This window comes from Octopus sinensis, linkage group LG1 (assembly GCF_006345805.1).
Source record: "Octopus sinensis linkage group LG1, ASM634580v1, whole genome shotgun sequence".
NCBI lineage: Eukaryota > Metazoa > Mollusca > Cephalopoda > Octopoda > Octopodidae > Octopus > Octopus sinensis.
The window spans coordinates 166693662-166710044 of NC_042997.1; the positions used below are offsets into that span (position 1 = coordinate 166693662).

Here is a 16383-nt window from a genome sequence, read left to right on the forward strand (position 1 = left end):
TTAATGATATTAAATACAAACACACATACATATAAAGATTAAGTACTTTAGCGAATGCAATCATGAAATTTCAAATGTTGTGCAGAGAACACTCAGTGAATTATCATGTGATAAAGAAATTCAAAACTGGACATTGATAAACTACATTTATCATGTTACTGGAAGTTCATCTATCACATGACAAATGCATAGATATTTTAATCTATATTTTGCGACATTTTGCTTGGAAGAAAACATCAATAACAATAATACTCTTTTACTCTTTTACTTGTTTCAGTCATTTGACTGCGGCCATGCTGGAGCACCGCCTTTAGTCGAGCAAATCGACCCCGGGACTTATTCTTTGTAAGCCCAGTACTTATTCTATCAGTCTCTTTTGCCGAACCGCTAGGTGACGGGGACGTAAATACACCAGCATCGGTTGTCAAGCAATGCTAGGGGGACAAACACAGACACACAAACACTTTTGTTGTTGTTGTTGTTGTTGCTGCTGCTGTTTATCCTGAGGCTAACCTCAGTAGATGAGGTTTATGATCAAAGGCATTCAAGCCTTCATCATCTAGTCATTTTTCATTTGTGGAGGGAACTCAGCACCTCATTGCCCAATGTAACCCAATGTATATTTTTTACTAAGGGTTATTTGAGGGAATTTGGTTGCTATTTTTAGAAGGCCAAATGACCAAGCAGAGAGGGTGTGAATGACCTGCTTCAAGAAGCTGGCTGCATGAAATATGCCTCATTATCAGGCAGGTCACACAACTTAAAAAAATTGAAGGTAAATTTTCATTAGGCAAGCCATTGAGAATGTTGCAGTTCATTCATGGCTGACATAGAAGCTTCTTTATTGGTCTGTTAATTTATAACAAAATGTCAGTAGATAAGCAGGAAGTTGTTAACATTGTTCTTCCTGTATGTCTGTTGGCTGGGAGCAGGACAGCATCAACTATTATACAGTGACTGGTGAGGGAAGGCATCATTTTAATTAGGCAAATTCTTATGAGCGAAATAAAAGGTCACAATCTATTGTGTAGTAATAGAGCTCTCAGTCATTGTTTAATCCCAGTTCAAACATAACAGAGAAGACTGTATGTACGTATATATATATATATATATATATATATATATATATATATATATATATTAACTGAATGATTACTCAATACATTATCTAGAGTACATATTTATTATGCTTTTACAAAAAAGTTGTGACAATGACTTCTAGAGTTTGACCTGATAGCCTTTATTGGACTGTCCAATGAAGGCTACCAGGCTGAAAATTCGAAGTCCATGTTGCCACTCTTCTTGTAAAAGTATAATATATATATGTTATGATATATGATATAATGATTTTTTTTTGTTAAAATTCCCGTGACGAGGATTAACTCTGGATTCCTTACCCCCATATAGTTTGTGCATTTAGAGGGTTTAGATTTGTGATACTATCCTTTTATTTCTCACTGTAGATGGGCAGATTTGCTATCTTACTATAATGAGTGTTATGTCTGTCCAGCTGTCCATCTGTCCATCTCTTTGTTTGTTCCCTCTTCATGGCCAGATGGCTAGACCAATGGTTATGATATTTTTGGGGATTACAAAGACGGTCGTCAGAAAGGTTTTAAGCATTAAAAAATCAGAAAGTATGATTATTTCGTGGATATCTATTTTTGAATTGACAAACCACCTTTGCATTTTTATTAAAAATTCACCGACCATGAATAACTCTGGATTTTCATCGTATAGTTCGTGGCCCAATTATAGATACAAAGTGGGTTGCAAAGATGGTTAATAACGAAAATAAAATGGAAAAAGTGTTCGTCAGTATATAGTGTGTGTGATTATTTAGTGGTTATTGAAGTGTATCAGTCTTGAACTGGATTCGAAACAGCTAATCAAAGTAGCTGTTGTTTACATCTCAGTTTTGTCAATCAAAATAACCCATGGTACCACAACATCCAGACATTATTTACATAGAACAGTGAGTCTTAGTTTGATTTTTTGTAGCCCCAAAGATTCCACTTGTGCATTCACAGCAAACAAGGCACAAGGCTAGACTTTAGATCATGTATGTGTATTTTTACCCACTCTGATGTTTACACCTGGCCTGTTACATGTTGCTATGAGTAAAGCAACAGACTCCAGTAATTTGAAAATGAGTTTTGACCAAACTGAAAATACTGTCTACAAAGAAGTTTTGTAATCATATTGATATTATTGAAAGGAATATGATTCATAATCCAAATAAGGAAATTTGTGAACTTTGAATGTATAAGAGTATAAACAAGCGTTAAATAGCGTAAACAACTAAAATAAAAGTATATCTAAATAAAATTTTTTTCTTAATACTTTTTATGTAGTGGTCAAAGGAAGGTCTGGCTTTCATTAGGAGTGGTCCACATAACCATTCATGATACAGAGGCTGGGAGCCTATTTCAGTTCGGGAGTGAATCGTCATCACATGTCACTTAGTTGCAAACATGTCATATAGCTACAATAGAATGCTGTATCACCAACAATAATGTGATTTCTCTAAGACATCACCCAGTAATCTATCGAGTCCATTTACACATTTCTCAATACATACTGCCTTTATGACTTCGCTCCCTCATTTTATACCTCCATCATAGATGGGTAAATTTGCTAGTGCAATTCAATATAATATAATATAATATAATATAATATAACCACATGGTTCTGGGTTCAGCCCCACTGTGTGGCACCTTGGACAAATGTCTTTTTCTATAGCCTTGGGCTGTCCAAAGCCTTGTGAGTGAATTTGGTAGATAGAAATTGAAAGGCGGTGAGCTGGCAGAAATGTTAGCATGCTGGGTGAAATGCTTAGCAGTATTTCATTTGTTCTGAGTTTAAATTCTGCCGAGGTCGACTTTGCCTTTCATCCTTTTGGGATCAATAAATTAAGTACCAGTTACACACTGGGGTCGATGTAATCGACTTAATCCGTTTGTCTGTCCTTGTTTGCCCCCTCTGTATTTAGCCCTTGTGGGCAATAAAGAAATAAGAAACTGAAAGAAGTCCATTGTAAATGTGTGTGTGTGTGTGTGTGTTTGTCCCCCATCACTGCTTGGCAACCAGTGTTAGTGTGTTTGTGACCCTGTAACTTAGCAGTTTGGAGGAAGAGATCAATAGAATAAGTACCAGGCTTAAAAGAGTAATTAAGTACTGAGGTTGATTCATTCAACTAAAAATCCTTCAAGGTGGTGCCCCATCATGGCTGTCACCTAATAACAGAGGCAAGTAAAAGACAAAAGATATATATATATATATATATATATGTATGTCCAGCGCCGCCTCGACTGGCTTCTGTGCCGGTGGCACATAAAAAGCACCATCCGAACGTGGCTGATGCCAGCGCCGCCTTGGCTGGCTTCCGTGTCGGTGGCACATTAAAAGCACCAACCGATCATGGCTGATGCCAGACCCCCCCCCCCTGGCACCTGTGTAGGTGGCACGTAAAAAGCACCCACTACACTCGCGGAGTGGTTGGCATTAGGAAGGGCATCCAGCTGTAGAAACACTGCCAGATCAGACTGGAGCCTGGTGCAGCCCCTGGCTTCCCAGACCCCAGTCGAATCGTCCAACCCATGCTAGCGCGGAAAGCGGACGTTAAACGATGATGATGATGATGATATATATAATTTGCCGTGACATTAAAAATGGTTATTGAGTACATGGACAAAGTGGGCATGGTTTTGGCCCTGGGTCTCACTGGTGAGAACAAAGTGGACATTCAAAGTTTGAAATCACTGTGATATGGGTATGTCTGATTTTCATTTTCGATTCTTCCTTCAATTTCACCCTTGTGCGCAAGGGAAAACTGTGGGTTTGAGTCGTTTTGACTGCTATTTTTAGCATGCTGGTGCTGTAAGTAGTACCCTTCATTATTAATTAATATATATATATGTACCGCTTGTGGTACCAGTGCCGGTGGCACACAAGAATCCATCCGAACATGGCCGTAGTCAGTACCGCATCACTGGCCATCGTGCTGTGGGCACATAACAAACACCATCCGGTCGTGGCCGTTCGCCAGCCTCATCTAGCACCTGTGTCGGTGGCACATAAAAACACCATCCGAAGACCCGGCAAGACTAGTCAGGCCATAAACCATGGCCCCTACCTGGGACGTAGTCAGTCCACCTGTGCATACCTTCCTCCTTGTGATACTTGTGAAGGCCTGTTGAGGCAAGTGAAAATCAAAATCAAAATCAAATCAAAACAAATCAAAATAGATGAACATCAATGGAATTTGTATCTTTGTGGTACCAGTGCCGGTGGCACACAAGAGAAAACCATCCGAAAGTGGCCGTAGCCAGTACCGCATCGACTGGCCTCCGTGCTGTGGGCACATCCGAAAGTGGCCGTAGCCAGTACCGCATCGACTGGCCTCCGTGCTGTGGGCACATGACAAACACCATCCGATCGTGGCCGTTCGCCAGCCTCATCTAGCACCTGTGTCGGTGGCACATAAAAACACCATCCGAAGACCCGGCAAGACTAGTCAGGCCATAACCCATGGCCCCTACCTGGGATGTAGTCAGTCCACCTGTGCATACCTTCCTTCTTGTGACACTTGTGAAGACCTGTTGAGGCAAGTGAAAATCAAAATCAAAATCAAAACAAATCAAAATAGATGAACATCAATGGAATCTGTATCTTTGTGGTACCAGTGCCGGTGGCACACACTTTGTGGTACCAGTGCCGGTGGCACACATGAGAACCATCCGAACGTGGCCGTAGCCAGTTCCGCATCGACCGGCCTCCGTGCTGTGGGCACGTAACAAACACCATCCGATCATGGCCGTTCGCCAGCCTCATCTGGCACCTGTGTCGGTGGCACATAAAAAACACCTTCCGAAGACCCGGCAAGACTAGTCAGTCCACCTGTGCATACCTTCCTTCTTGTGACACTTGTGAAGACCGGTTGAGGCAAGTGAAAATCAAATCAATCAAATCAATCAAATCAAATCAAAATAGACAAAATAGATGAACATCAATGGAATTTGTATCTTGTGGTACCAGTGCCTGTGGCACACAAGAAATCCATCAGTGCTGTAGTCAGTGCGGTGGGCACATGACAAACACCATCCGATCGTGGCCGTTCGCCAGCCTCATCTAGCACCTGTGTCGGTGGCACATAAAAACACCATCCGAAGACCCGGCAAGGCTAGTCAGGCCATAACCCATGGCCCCTACCTGGGACGTAGTCAGTCCACCTGTGCATACCTTCCTTCTTGTGACACTTGTGAAGACCTGTTGAGGCAAGTGAAAATCAAATCAAAACAAATCAAAATAGATGAACATCAATGGAATTTGTATCTTTGTGGTACCAGTGCCGGTGGCACGTGGCACACAATAAAACCATCCGAACGTGGCCGTAGCCAGTACCGCATCGACTGGCCTCCGTGCTGTGGGCACGTAACAAGCACCATCCGATCGTGGCCGTTTGCCAGCCTCATCTGGCACCTGTGTCGGTGGCACATAAAAACACCATCCGAGCGTGGCCGTCTGCCAGCCTCGTCTGGCACCTGTGTCGGTGACACATAAAATCACCCACTACACTCTCGGAGTGGTTGGCGTTAGGAAGGGCATCCAGCTGTAGAAACACTGCCAGATCTGACTGGACTGGTGCAGCTTTCGGGCTCCCCAGACCCCAGTTGAACCGTCCAACCCATGCTAGCATGGAAAGCGGACGTTAAATGATGATGATGATGATGATGATGATGTAGTATTATTATTATGATGATTTGGCTCTGAGTGACTCAAAGCTTCACAGGCTTTTTACAAAAACCTAACTCATTCAAGTTCAGATTACTGAATGAAGAAGTACACAAAGTCTAAGATGGTTACTGGAAAATAGGCTGCTATTGGTCAAGATGAGTTACATAGTATAGTGTTGGTAGAAGTGAGTTTGGCATTTCAGCAACATCAGATGCATTAGAAAGAATTTCTTGGACTGTGTGACTGGACAGGAAGCTGGTGGTGCCTTCGTGTCTGGTGGGCCTTTGAAGGGAATTGGAAGCTGTCAGAAGCAAAGCCAATGTGTGTGTGTGTGTGTGTGTACCAGATGTACGAGTGCATGGATGTGGGCGTGTTATTGGGTGTATGAACGTGTGTGTGTGTGCATATGAATATGTGTGTGTTAGTGCCTGCTATATATGCATACAAGTGTGAATGTGTTTAGGATGCATGTATGGGGATATGTGCATAAGTATGTACATACTTGTATTATACCTTGTGTATAAATGTATGAGTGCGTGTGTGTTTGTCTGGAAGAACATGTATGCATGTGTTTTTATCAAGTGTGTATGTTTGTGTGCATATATGTACATGACTTTGTATGTATACTGCATGATAAATGTATGCTAGTGTAATTGCAACTGCATTACTGGGGCAGGGGGGAAGACAGGTGTTGGTCTTTGGTGGTGAGGGGTGGAAGGGAAGAGAGGAGAAGTATATATACACAGACGTGTGTATGTGTGTGTGTGTGTGCATGTATAGATGTGTGTGTTTGTGTTTGCATGCATATACTTCATTTATGATGATGAAAGTAGGGGTTACAGGGGATGCATAAGGTTGTAAAGTTGGCCTGTAGTCTACATAGGTATATATGGTTAGGAAACCTGTTCTTGCTAGTGGGGCAGCCAGTGTTGAGGCACAGCCAATGTTAAGGTAGTATATCTGGGTTGTTGGCAGCCAGTGGTTTGAAGTTCACCAGGAGGTTGTACCTCTGAGGGCAACAATAAGATAGTTCATAGTTCCTGTTGATCATTACTACAGGTTGGTGGAGAGTGTACAGTCTTTCATGTAGGCAGAGATGGCAATGTCAAGTGGTAGCTGAGCAGGCTGGGACCCTGTCAATGGTTGCCTATTTGATGGTGGGGATTTCATTCTGGAGGTCATTAGTATCTCCAAGAAACAAGACAAAGAGGTGGAATTCTCTCTATTCCTGCATCTAAATGAGTATAAATGCTGTGTGTATCTTCCCTTAAAGTTATTGGCCATCATACATGTGTATTGTCTTGTGATGCCATTGGATGGTGTGAGGGTAGCTCTATAGACAATGGCCCTTGAAAAGCAAGATCCTCTTAGAGAGCAGCTGGTAGGGTTTTGGAAGTTACAGATTGGGGTTGGATGTTGTGCAGGTGCATGTTTATGCCTGTTGTAGCATGCAATTTTAGAAGTGACATTATCTTGGCAGGAGTAGCTCACCTTCATGTTTTGTAGCTTGAAGAACTTATATTACTAGTGGCCCTTTGGGAAATGCTTCTTAATCAGTGGCAGGAAACTCCTAACTGCAGTGTTGATAACTTCTAGGTTAGATGGAGGGTTGAACCAGATTATCTTTCTCTTTCTGATCCTATTTGAGTGTTAGAGTAGTCATTAAGGGTTTTCCATTAGCATATTTCAAAATATTTTAACTTTTTGCTTGATGTACTCAAGCCTTTTGTTGGCAACTTACTTTATTCATGTATGCTACCTACACTGCATATTTACTCATACCATATACTTTATAGTCATTTTCTTTGTTGGCATCAAAGATTTTCTCTCTATGATGTTTGTTTACAAAGCATGACTTTCCATGGTAGTGAAAATGTGCATAGAATACAGGTGAGGTGAGCATAGTCTGTCATGAACTCTTTTGTTCACAATAAAAGCTGTCCCTTTTATTGTATTTGTAAAAACTTGCTTAATTAAAATGATATATTCCTTATCTTTCATTATATAACAGCTGATGTTGTTTTGTTCACTTGTTCACTTTCAGCAATTTTCTTTGGGCTTCTCCAGTCTTGTCTCGTGTGCTTCCAATGTTATTAAGTAAAGAATTCTGTCAATATTAACCCCACCACAGGTAGCAAGTGGCAAAATTATTACTGCATTAGAAAATATGGTTAGGGACATTTATTCCAGCTCTTTACGTACTGAGTTTAAGTGCCATCTAGGTCAACTTTGCTTTTCATATTTTAGGGATTGATAAAATAAGGACTAGTTGAGCACTGGGATCAATGATGTAATTTTGTTTCCTGCTCCCTTCAAAATTGCTGGCTTTGTGCAAAAATTAAAAAGAATATTAATTCAAGCTATCAACAGCTTTTTGCCAATTTACAATTCCATTTTATGTGCTGGTTAATGGCTTCTATGATTAAGAAAAAAAAAAAATGAGGCAAGGGAGATAATTAAGTTTCTAACCGTTAAAGCAATTTCTCTTTCAGAGAAGAATCATTTCAAAATCTTATTGTCATCTTTTCAGTTGACTAAAGAGGCAAGAAGAAAAATAATCTTGTTCTAAATTTTGCTGTTGAATCCATTGCATCTATTTTTAAACAGTATGAGATTAAATATACACAAACATCTTCATGGTAAACGGATTTTTAGTGGTATTATGAAAATGCTTTAGATAAATTCATTGCATTTTTCATATCATAGATATCCTGAGTTTTGTGTTTTGTGTTTTATGTAGCTTGCTGAGAAAGCTTTATATCAACACTTATAACATCAAATGTTTGTTTATCAGGTATAAAAGAGTTACAGTGGCCTTCTTGATAGTCGAAGAACCTAAAATGTCATTGATTTGTATTCCATTACTGGGAGTGTGTTGTAGCCATGGATATTCTTACATGCTTTATTCACTTACCTTTAAATGCCAGTAATAGCAGAAAGAGTAATCTTGCTCCATATTTATATTTGCATATATCTAAACTCGGTGACTGGCATCTGTTGAAACTTGGTGACTGGCATCCGTTGCTAGTGGAGCACTAAGAGTACCATATGAGTGAGATCGTTGCCAGAGCAACAATCTGGCCTTCGTGCCAATGGCACATTAAAAACACCATTCGAGCATGATCGTTACTTGCGTCGCCTTACTAGCACTTGTGCTGGTGGCACGTGAAAAAACATTCGAGCGAGGTCGTTGCCAATGCCGCTGGACTGGCTCCTGTGCAGGTGGCACATAAAAAGCACCATTTGAGTGTGGCTGTTGCCAGTACCACCTAACTGGCCCTCGTGCCCGTGGCACGTAAAAGCACCCACTACACTCTCGGAGTGGTTGGCTTTAGGAAGGGCATCCAGCTGTAGAAACTCTGCCAGATCAGATTGGAGTCTGGTTTGCCAGACCTCAGTCAAATCATCCAACCCATGCTAGCATGGAAAGCGGACATTAAATGATGATGATGATGATCCCTGACTTTCAGATGTAACAGCTGAGAATGGAAATGACTTAGAAATGCTAGAATCCCTGAATCTTAATGCTTAGTGTTTAATGTTTTTAAAATACTCCATGAAACTCTAATTAATCTTAATAGTAACTGCAGATAAACAATGCTAGAATCCCCAAGTTCTACTGTTATTGTGTTTATACATCTATTGTGCCAAGTGTTGGTTAAGTTGCTTCAAGTCTTGGATGTTGCATCACTTCTGCTTTGTACTGCAGGACAAGATAGTGCAAAGTACCTGAATTTGGTAAGTTTTCTGTAATAAGTATTAATAACTGTTGTTATTGTTGCTTAACTCTAAGGTCAAACCTGATTGGACAGATTTATGATCAAGGACATTCCAACCATGACCATTTTCTTTTTTTTTTTCTTTGCAATTAATGTATCTAAGACTATGTTATTCAAAGTGTCTTTCTTCTTTGTAAACAGTAAGGTGAAATTTGAGAGTGATTTAACTGATATTTCTAGTAGGTTAAGCAGCCATAAATAAGACTCCTCATTGGTCCATATTGCTGAATGTTGTTCTTGTTGTTTAACCTGTGTCATCGTTGATTGAACTGGTTTATGATCAAAGCCATTCAGCCATGATCCTTCAGTCATTTATATAATGTAACCTTTATGTTTTAAAATATTAGTGTGATTTGAGAGATATTTTGGTTGCTATTTCTAACTGGTCCAGTGATCATGAGAACATTTCAAGTTCTTTTGAGAGAGGTTGCATTATTGACAGTTTTATCAACTACTAGTTTTAAATTCATGTCCTCTTCATGGCTAGGATAATGTACAGTTAGATGTCATCCACTCATGAGTATGGACTGGTAAAATACCATGCTTTTGCTAATTCTTTTAGGTTCCTGTGAAGTTGCAAGCAAACATATGTAACCTCTTGGTCCTCCTCACTTTTGACTCAGTAGCACATCTGTGAAGTGATAGCTACAGGGAGAGAGAGAGAGAGAGCTGCATCAACACACAACTGGTATTCATTTGAATACACTGAAGCAAATGAAATAACATACCTTGCCCAACGATACAATTCACTGCTCATTCCAAGAACTTAATGCAGTTTGTGATCATAAGCTGAACACCCTAAGCACTACTCCATATGCTTTCAATGCCTAGATAATGGCATCAAGAAATCACTTAAGTGTATTGTCTTTGTATTACTAAATGAACACAAAGTCTTTAGTGGTGGGCCTATAACACAATAGGATTGCTGGAATGAACATTACCATCAATATATGTCTATCTGTCTATTTATATATATATATATATATATATATATATATATATATAATCATATCAAAGGGAAATGGAAATTAATTAAAATTTACATTTCCAGTGGTCTAACGTGTAGAAAATTTAGTCAAAAAGACTATATATTAGTCATACGATACAGTGTATATTTAAACACATAAGGAATCCACTTATAGGAATTCAACATGCTAGAATGAACAGCTAGGTTCTATAACCACAAAAATTAGGGATAAAATGTCGAATTTTATATACACTATATCGAATATATATAATATATCTTATCTTTTACTTGTTTCAATCATTAGAATGTAGCCATGCTGGGGTAGTACCTTGAAGCATTTAGTTGAGAAAATTGACCCCAGTACTTTTAAAGTCTGGTATCCATCTGTCTCTTTTGTCAAACTACTAAGATATGGAGATGTAAACAAATAGTGGTTGTCAAGTGGCAGTGGGGGACAAATGCTATGATCTGTCTTAATAAAGACTGATCATAATATTGAAGCAAGGAGACCAAATATGATTGTTTTCTTAACAGAAGGGACAAATGGTGTCAGATCATTGAATTGACAATTCCATAAAGGAAAAGAGTGGATAAAAAGGAAACTGAGAAAATCAAGGAATTTCAGGATCTAGCCTAAGAAATGAAGAGAATGTTCAATACAAGGATGAAAATTGTTCTTGATGTAATTGGTGCATTTAGAAAACTGCTACCTTAGATGCTAAAGGATATTGTAATTGAGACACATGTCAATGTGCAGTAATGACCATCATGCGTTCTACAAGAATCCTAAGAAAGGATTTTGAAATTTGAGGAGACTTGTTATCAAACTCCAGGAAATCATTCTTGCAAAGTAAATTAGAATGTGATGGCTTTTTTATACTACTGCCGCTGTTGCTGCTGCTGTTGCTGCTGATGCTGTTGCTGCTGCTACTACTACTACTACTACTACTACTACTACTACTACTACTACTACTACTACTACTACTACTACTACTACTACTACTACTAATAATAATAATAATAATAATAATAATAATAATAACAACAATAATAATCCTTTCTACCAAAGGCACAAGGTCTGAAATTTTGGGGGAGGGGACTAGTCAATTACAACAACCCCAGTGTTTCATTGACACTTAATTTATCGACCCTGAAAGGATGAAAAGCAAAGTCAACCTCAGTGGAATTTGAACTCAGAATGTAGCAACAGGCAAAATACCTATTTCTTTACTACCCGCAAGGGGCTAAACACAGAGGGGACAAACAAGCACAGACAAACGGATTAAGTCGATTACATCGACACCCCAGTCTGTAACTGGTACTTAATATATCGACCCCGAAAGGATGAAAGGCAAAGTCGACCTCGGCGGAATTTGAACTCAGAACGTAATGGCAGTCGAAATACGGCTACGCATTTCGCCCGATGTGCTAATGTTTCTGCAGCTCGCAACAGGCAAAATACCACTAAGCATTATGTCCAGCCTGCTAATGATTCTCTCTGCTTGCCACCTTAATATTAATAATAATAATAATAATAATAATAATAATAATAATAATAATAATAATAATGATAATGATGATGATGATGATGATGATGATGATGGTGGTGGTGGTGGTGATGGTGGTGGTGATGGTGGTGGTGGTGATGGTGGTGGTGGTTGTGGTGGTGGTTGTGGTGGTGGTTGTGGTGGTGGTGGTGATGGTGATGTTGATGATGATGATGATGATGATGATGATGATAATGATAATCTCTAACATGCACAAGACCAGATATTTGAAGGAAGCTTTTAGTTGATTATATCTACCCTATTACTTGGCTGTGAGTCAGTGGCCAGTGGGTGATGATTCACACCCAGTACTATCCTCTCAGCAATATACCAACACTTAATATAAAAATGGATAAGTGGTATAAAGAAATACTAAACATGGTATGTAACAATGACTGGCTCCATTTATTTAGTACATGCTTATCTTGATGACAAGGGTATGAAGGCCAACTGTTCAGGTATAACTGCCAAAGGTTGGAATGAAAATCTCTGTAATCAGATAGACATCTCAATGCCTTCTGACCAAGACATCACACAAAAAGAGGTAAAAAAGTACAAGGATCCTGAAACTGAAATAAATAGGCTGTGGGGGATGGAAGTAAAAAAACAATACTAATAATAATAATAACTGTAGCTCTAGGAAGGATAAACAAGAGTATGAACACAAACCTCCCACAAAACAGAAAAACATTATACAAGATTCCAAACACTACATATAGTTTAAGGGATAGCTTTGCTAGATACAGCCCACATCCAAAGTGAGACACTCAATTTCATAGGTCAGCTGATATGATTCAAAATACATTCTCTATGTATTCATAACCTGATAAAATAATGGTTTCAAATTTTGGAAAATGGCCAGCAATTTCGGGGGAGGGTTAAGTCAATTACATTGACACTTAGTGTTCAACTGGTACTTACTCTATTGGCCACCCCACTCCTAACGGATGAAAGGCAAAGTCGACCTCAGCAGAATTTGCACTCAGAATGTAAAGACAGATGAAATACTATAGGGATATTGCCTAGCATGCTAATGATTTTGCCAGCTTGCCACCTTATAATTCTTTAAAAATAATACAACTAGTAAAATTTATACGCATCAGAATTACTAACCAATAATATGAGGTAACCCACGCAGCACATGTAACTGTTGTTTTGAGGGCACATGGAAGTTCATTCCGTTAAAAAAAAAACAACATAAATATGTCCTTTTCTTTTTGCTCCTTTTATTTATTTACTTATTTATATTTTTGTATAGATTCCTCAGGTAAAGAGGCACTTGTTTTTGTGACATACGTTGTCCATGCATTTTCATTTGCCTGGAACTGATGATTTTCTCTTGGTTATAATGTTGGCAAAAATAAGTTGATGTTCTTGTTGGTGCTTTTATAATCATTCACCAATTTTTGTGCTTGTCAAATCAGGATTGTCTGTGTTTATAACTTTTTTACTTAATTGTCATTACTTGTGTTTTGTTCTTTTAGATATATTTTCTAGATTTCAAAAATTTAAGGTGGGACGTATTTGTTACTAATACCTTAAAAGATAGTACCTCCTCCCACTACCTCAGAAGTGGCTGTATTGAACCTCTTGTATACAAAGCAAAATGAATACTTGCAAGAGAGTGAGTACAAAAGAAATATTAATTTTCTTTTCCACCTTGCTGAGGTGAGGTGGATTTTTAAATATTCTGAAATCCTTCGTGAGTGTTTGCGGGATGGAAACAAGCATTTTCATTAAAAACTCATGGAAGAAAATAATTTCTGACCAGAGTTCTGTGAGACTTGGCTGTCCAAGGAAACCACCATCAACAACACTGCCAGTAACAACAATAACAATTGTACAACAACACTGCCAATAGTAATAACAACATAAGTTGAAGGTCAGAAATTTGGGGTTTAGGATTAGTCAATTAAAACCATTCGAGCGTGGTCGTTGTTAGTACCACCTGACTGGCTCCTGTGCCAGTGACACGTAAAATGCACTGTACAAGTGTGGTTGATACCAATACTAAATAACTGGCCCTCATGCCAGTGGCATGTAAAAAGCACCCACTACACTCTTGGAGTGGTTGGCGTTAGGAAGGGCATCTAGTTGTGGAAACCTTGCCAGATCAGATTGGAGCCTAGTACAGCCTTCTGGCTTGCAAGTCCTCAGTCCATGCCAGCATGGAAAACGGATGTTAAACGACAATGGTGATGATGATGAATTAAAACAATCCAGTACTCAGCTAGTTCTTTATTTTTTAAACCCTTGAAGGGATGAAAGACAAAGTTGATTTCAGAAAGATTTGAACTCAAAACGAAAAGAGCCAGAATAAATAATGCAAGGCACTTTTCCAAGGCTCTAACAATATTGCTAAACCACTGCCTTTAACAAAAACAATAATTATAATAATAATAATAGAATCAACTAGAACAAACAAGACCGAATGCGCTGAGGATTAAAAAAACAATAATAATAATCTGTTGTGTCTGGGGAGAGTCATTTTCTTTTTGTGACTTATAATGTAACACACTCACCAGTAAAATTTCCACTTATTTCTTATTTTTATTTTCCTAGAATTTTTGTTGCATCTTGCAACCTTTTCAATAGTCTTGACTATTGAATAGTCCGGTGAATGTGTTACATTACCCTGTTACATTTACCGGTGAGTGTGTTACATTATAAAGCACAAAAAGAAAATGACTCTCCCCAGACACAACAGAATATGCTTCAACACACGAAATCATATAAAGAATCTTGCAAACCAAATCCCAAAACGAAAAATAATAATTAAATTCATATGACTACAATTTAAATTTTCCTTCAATATTTAATTTTTATTCTGCACGGCAAAAGCTGTTATAAAGATATTGCTTATAGTTATAATCAGTATTAAAATAACTATGATGTTGTTTAAAATGTTCTGCCTTTTTAATTGTTCTTGCGTACTGCCTCTGGACACGGCGAGTATCCATAACATGTGTGCCACAACTACTTGAAGGACAAGTGACACGGAGATGAGAGTGATGAGCAGTATAAAGTAAGAGCTGCCTTGACCGCTGTCCAGTACTGACTTCAACTGCGACATATTAGACATGAGTAAGGAGATGTCCAACAATCCCTGTGCCATTGTCTTCTTCGTCAAATACCGATTGTAGTTAAAGTGCTTACTTGCTGGAGGCATTTCCTTTAGAAGAGATACAAAATATGGTGATCAGCAGTGGATTTTAGAAAGTGAGAAAGGATAGGTGATTAACAGCATAATAGTTAGTGAGGGTGTGGTGAAGAGATGTGCTATTGAGAAAATAGTACACGCAAAAGAGGGAAAGATGAGTGAGAAAGGGTGTAAATATGAAGCGTGAAACAGAGAAGTGAGTTAAGAGTTTATGGATAGCTTTTTGTTTAAGAATGGGGCTATCACCGTAAAGCAGATTAATCAAACCCATGCCAGCTTAAGAAAATGGGTGCTAATACAATGATGATGGATGACACATGAAAAGGAGAGAGCTTTATCTATACCTGAAAGAGGTCCATCTGAGATGGAAAAATAAGTTGAATATATAGATATGTGTATCTGATCCAACTGGAAGGTGAAAGAGAAAAAAGGCTCTCATATGAAAGACTAGAAGTCTGTGTGTGTGCGTGTGAATAGATAACCATGTATGCACAAATGCATATATGAGATTTTTCTCTTATAGGAATGTATTTTCTTGAAGGTATTCTTTTAGAAGATAATCTGGTTTCACTAAGATTATTTTTCAAAACATACTCTTAAAAATGCAAGCTGGATACGTTACTGCAATTTTATTATGAACACTGCATAATTTCTCAGTGTTTGTTTGGTAAACAGAAGTTTTATAGCAGTAAATTTAATGAAAGCTATTACCAAATTATAGGTTTGGAAAAAGAAAAAAATTCAATGCAAAAATGTTCATTTTATATCATGGCCATGCTTCTATTTCAGGTAGTTCTTTGTAAACCATAAAAATATTGACACTATTTGATCTTTTCATATTACAGTTGTATATTTTATTGTAATTGAAGCAGCTGCAAAGATCCCTGCTGATTTTCACAGTAGGTCTTGGTATGAATGAATTACCATGTGATATTAAAATGTCTGCTAGAATGTAATAGAGAGTTCTCTTTTTGCGGTAGAAACATTTATGGTCCAAATGACCTTTTTTTTACTATATACTCTTTACTCTTTTACTTGTTTCAGTCATTTGACTGCGGCCATGCTGGAGCACCGCCTTTTAGTCGAGCAAATCGACCCCGGGACTTATTCTTTGTAAGCCCAGTACTTATTCTATCGGTCTCTTTTTGCCGAACTGCTAAGTGACGGTGACATAAACACACCAGCATCGGTTGT

General features: G+C 38.5%; 1 protein-coding gene across 7 annotated transcripts in view; it reads right to left on the reverse strand.

The window, feature by feature from the left end:
* The window catches only part of LOC115215394 (ninjurin-2), a 119695-nt gene that overhangs the window by 5447 nt on the left and 97865 nt on the right, over positions 1 to 16383 (reverse strand). For 3 of the 7 annotated variants that reach the window (XM_036506599.1, XM_029784560.2, XM_036506621.1), the window contains one exon: positions 14820 to 15201. The exons of the other annotated variants lie outside the window; for them this stretch is intronic. In XM_036506599.1, the coding sequence (XP_036362492.1) occupies positions 14845 to 15201 (357 nt within the window). In that variant the 3' untranslated portion in view covers positions 14820 to 14844. Of the gene's footprint in view, positions 1 to 14819; positions 15202 to 16383 lie in introns of those variants that run through there. 7 annotated transcript variants of the gene reach the window in all.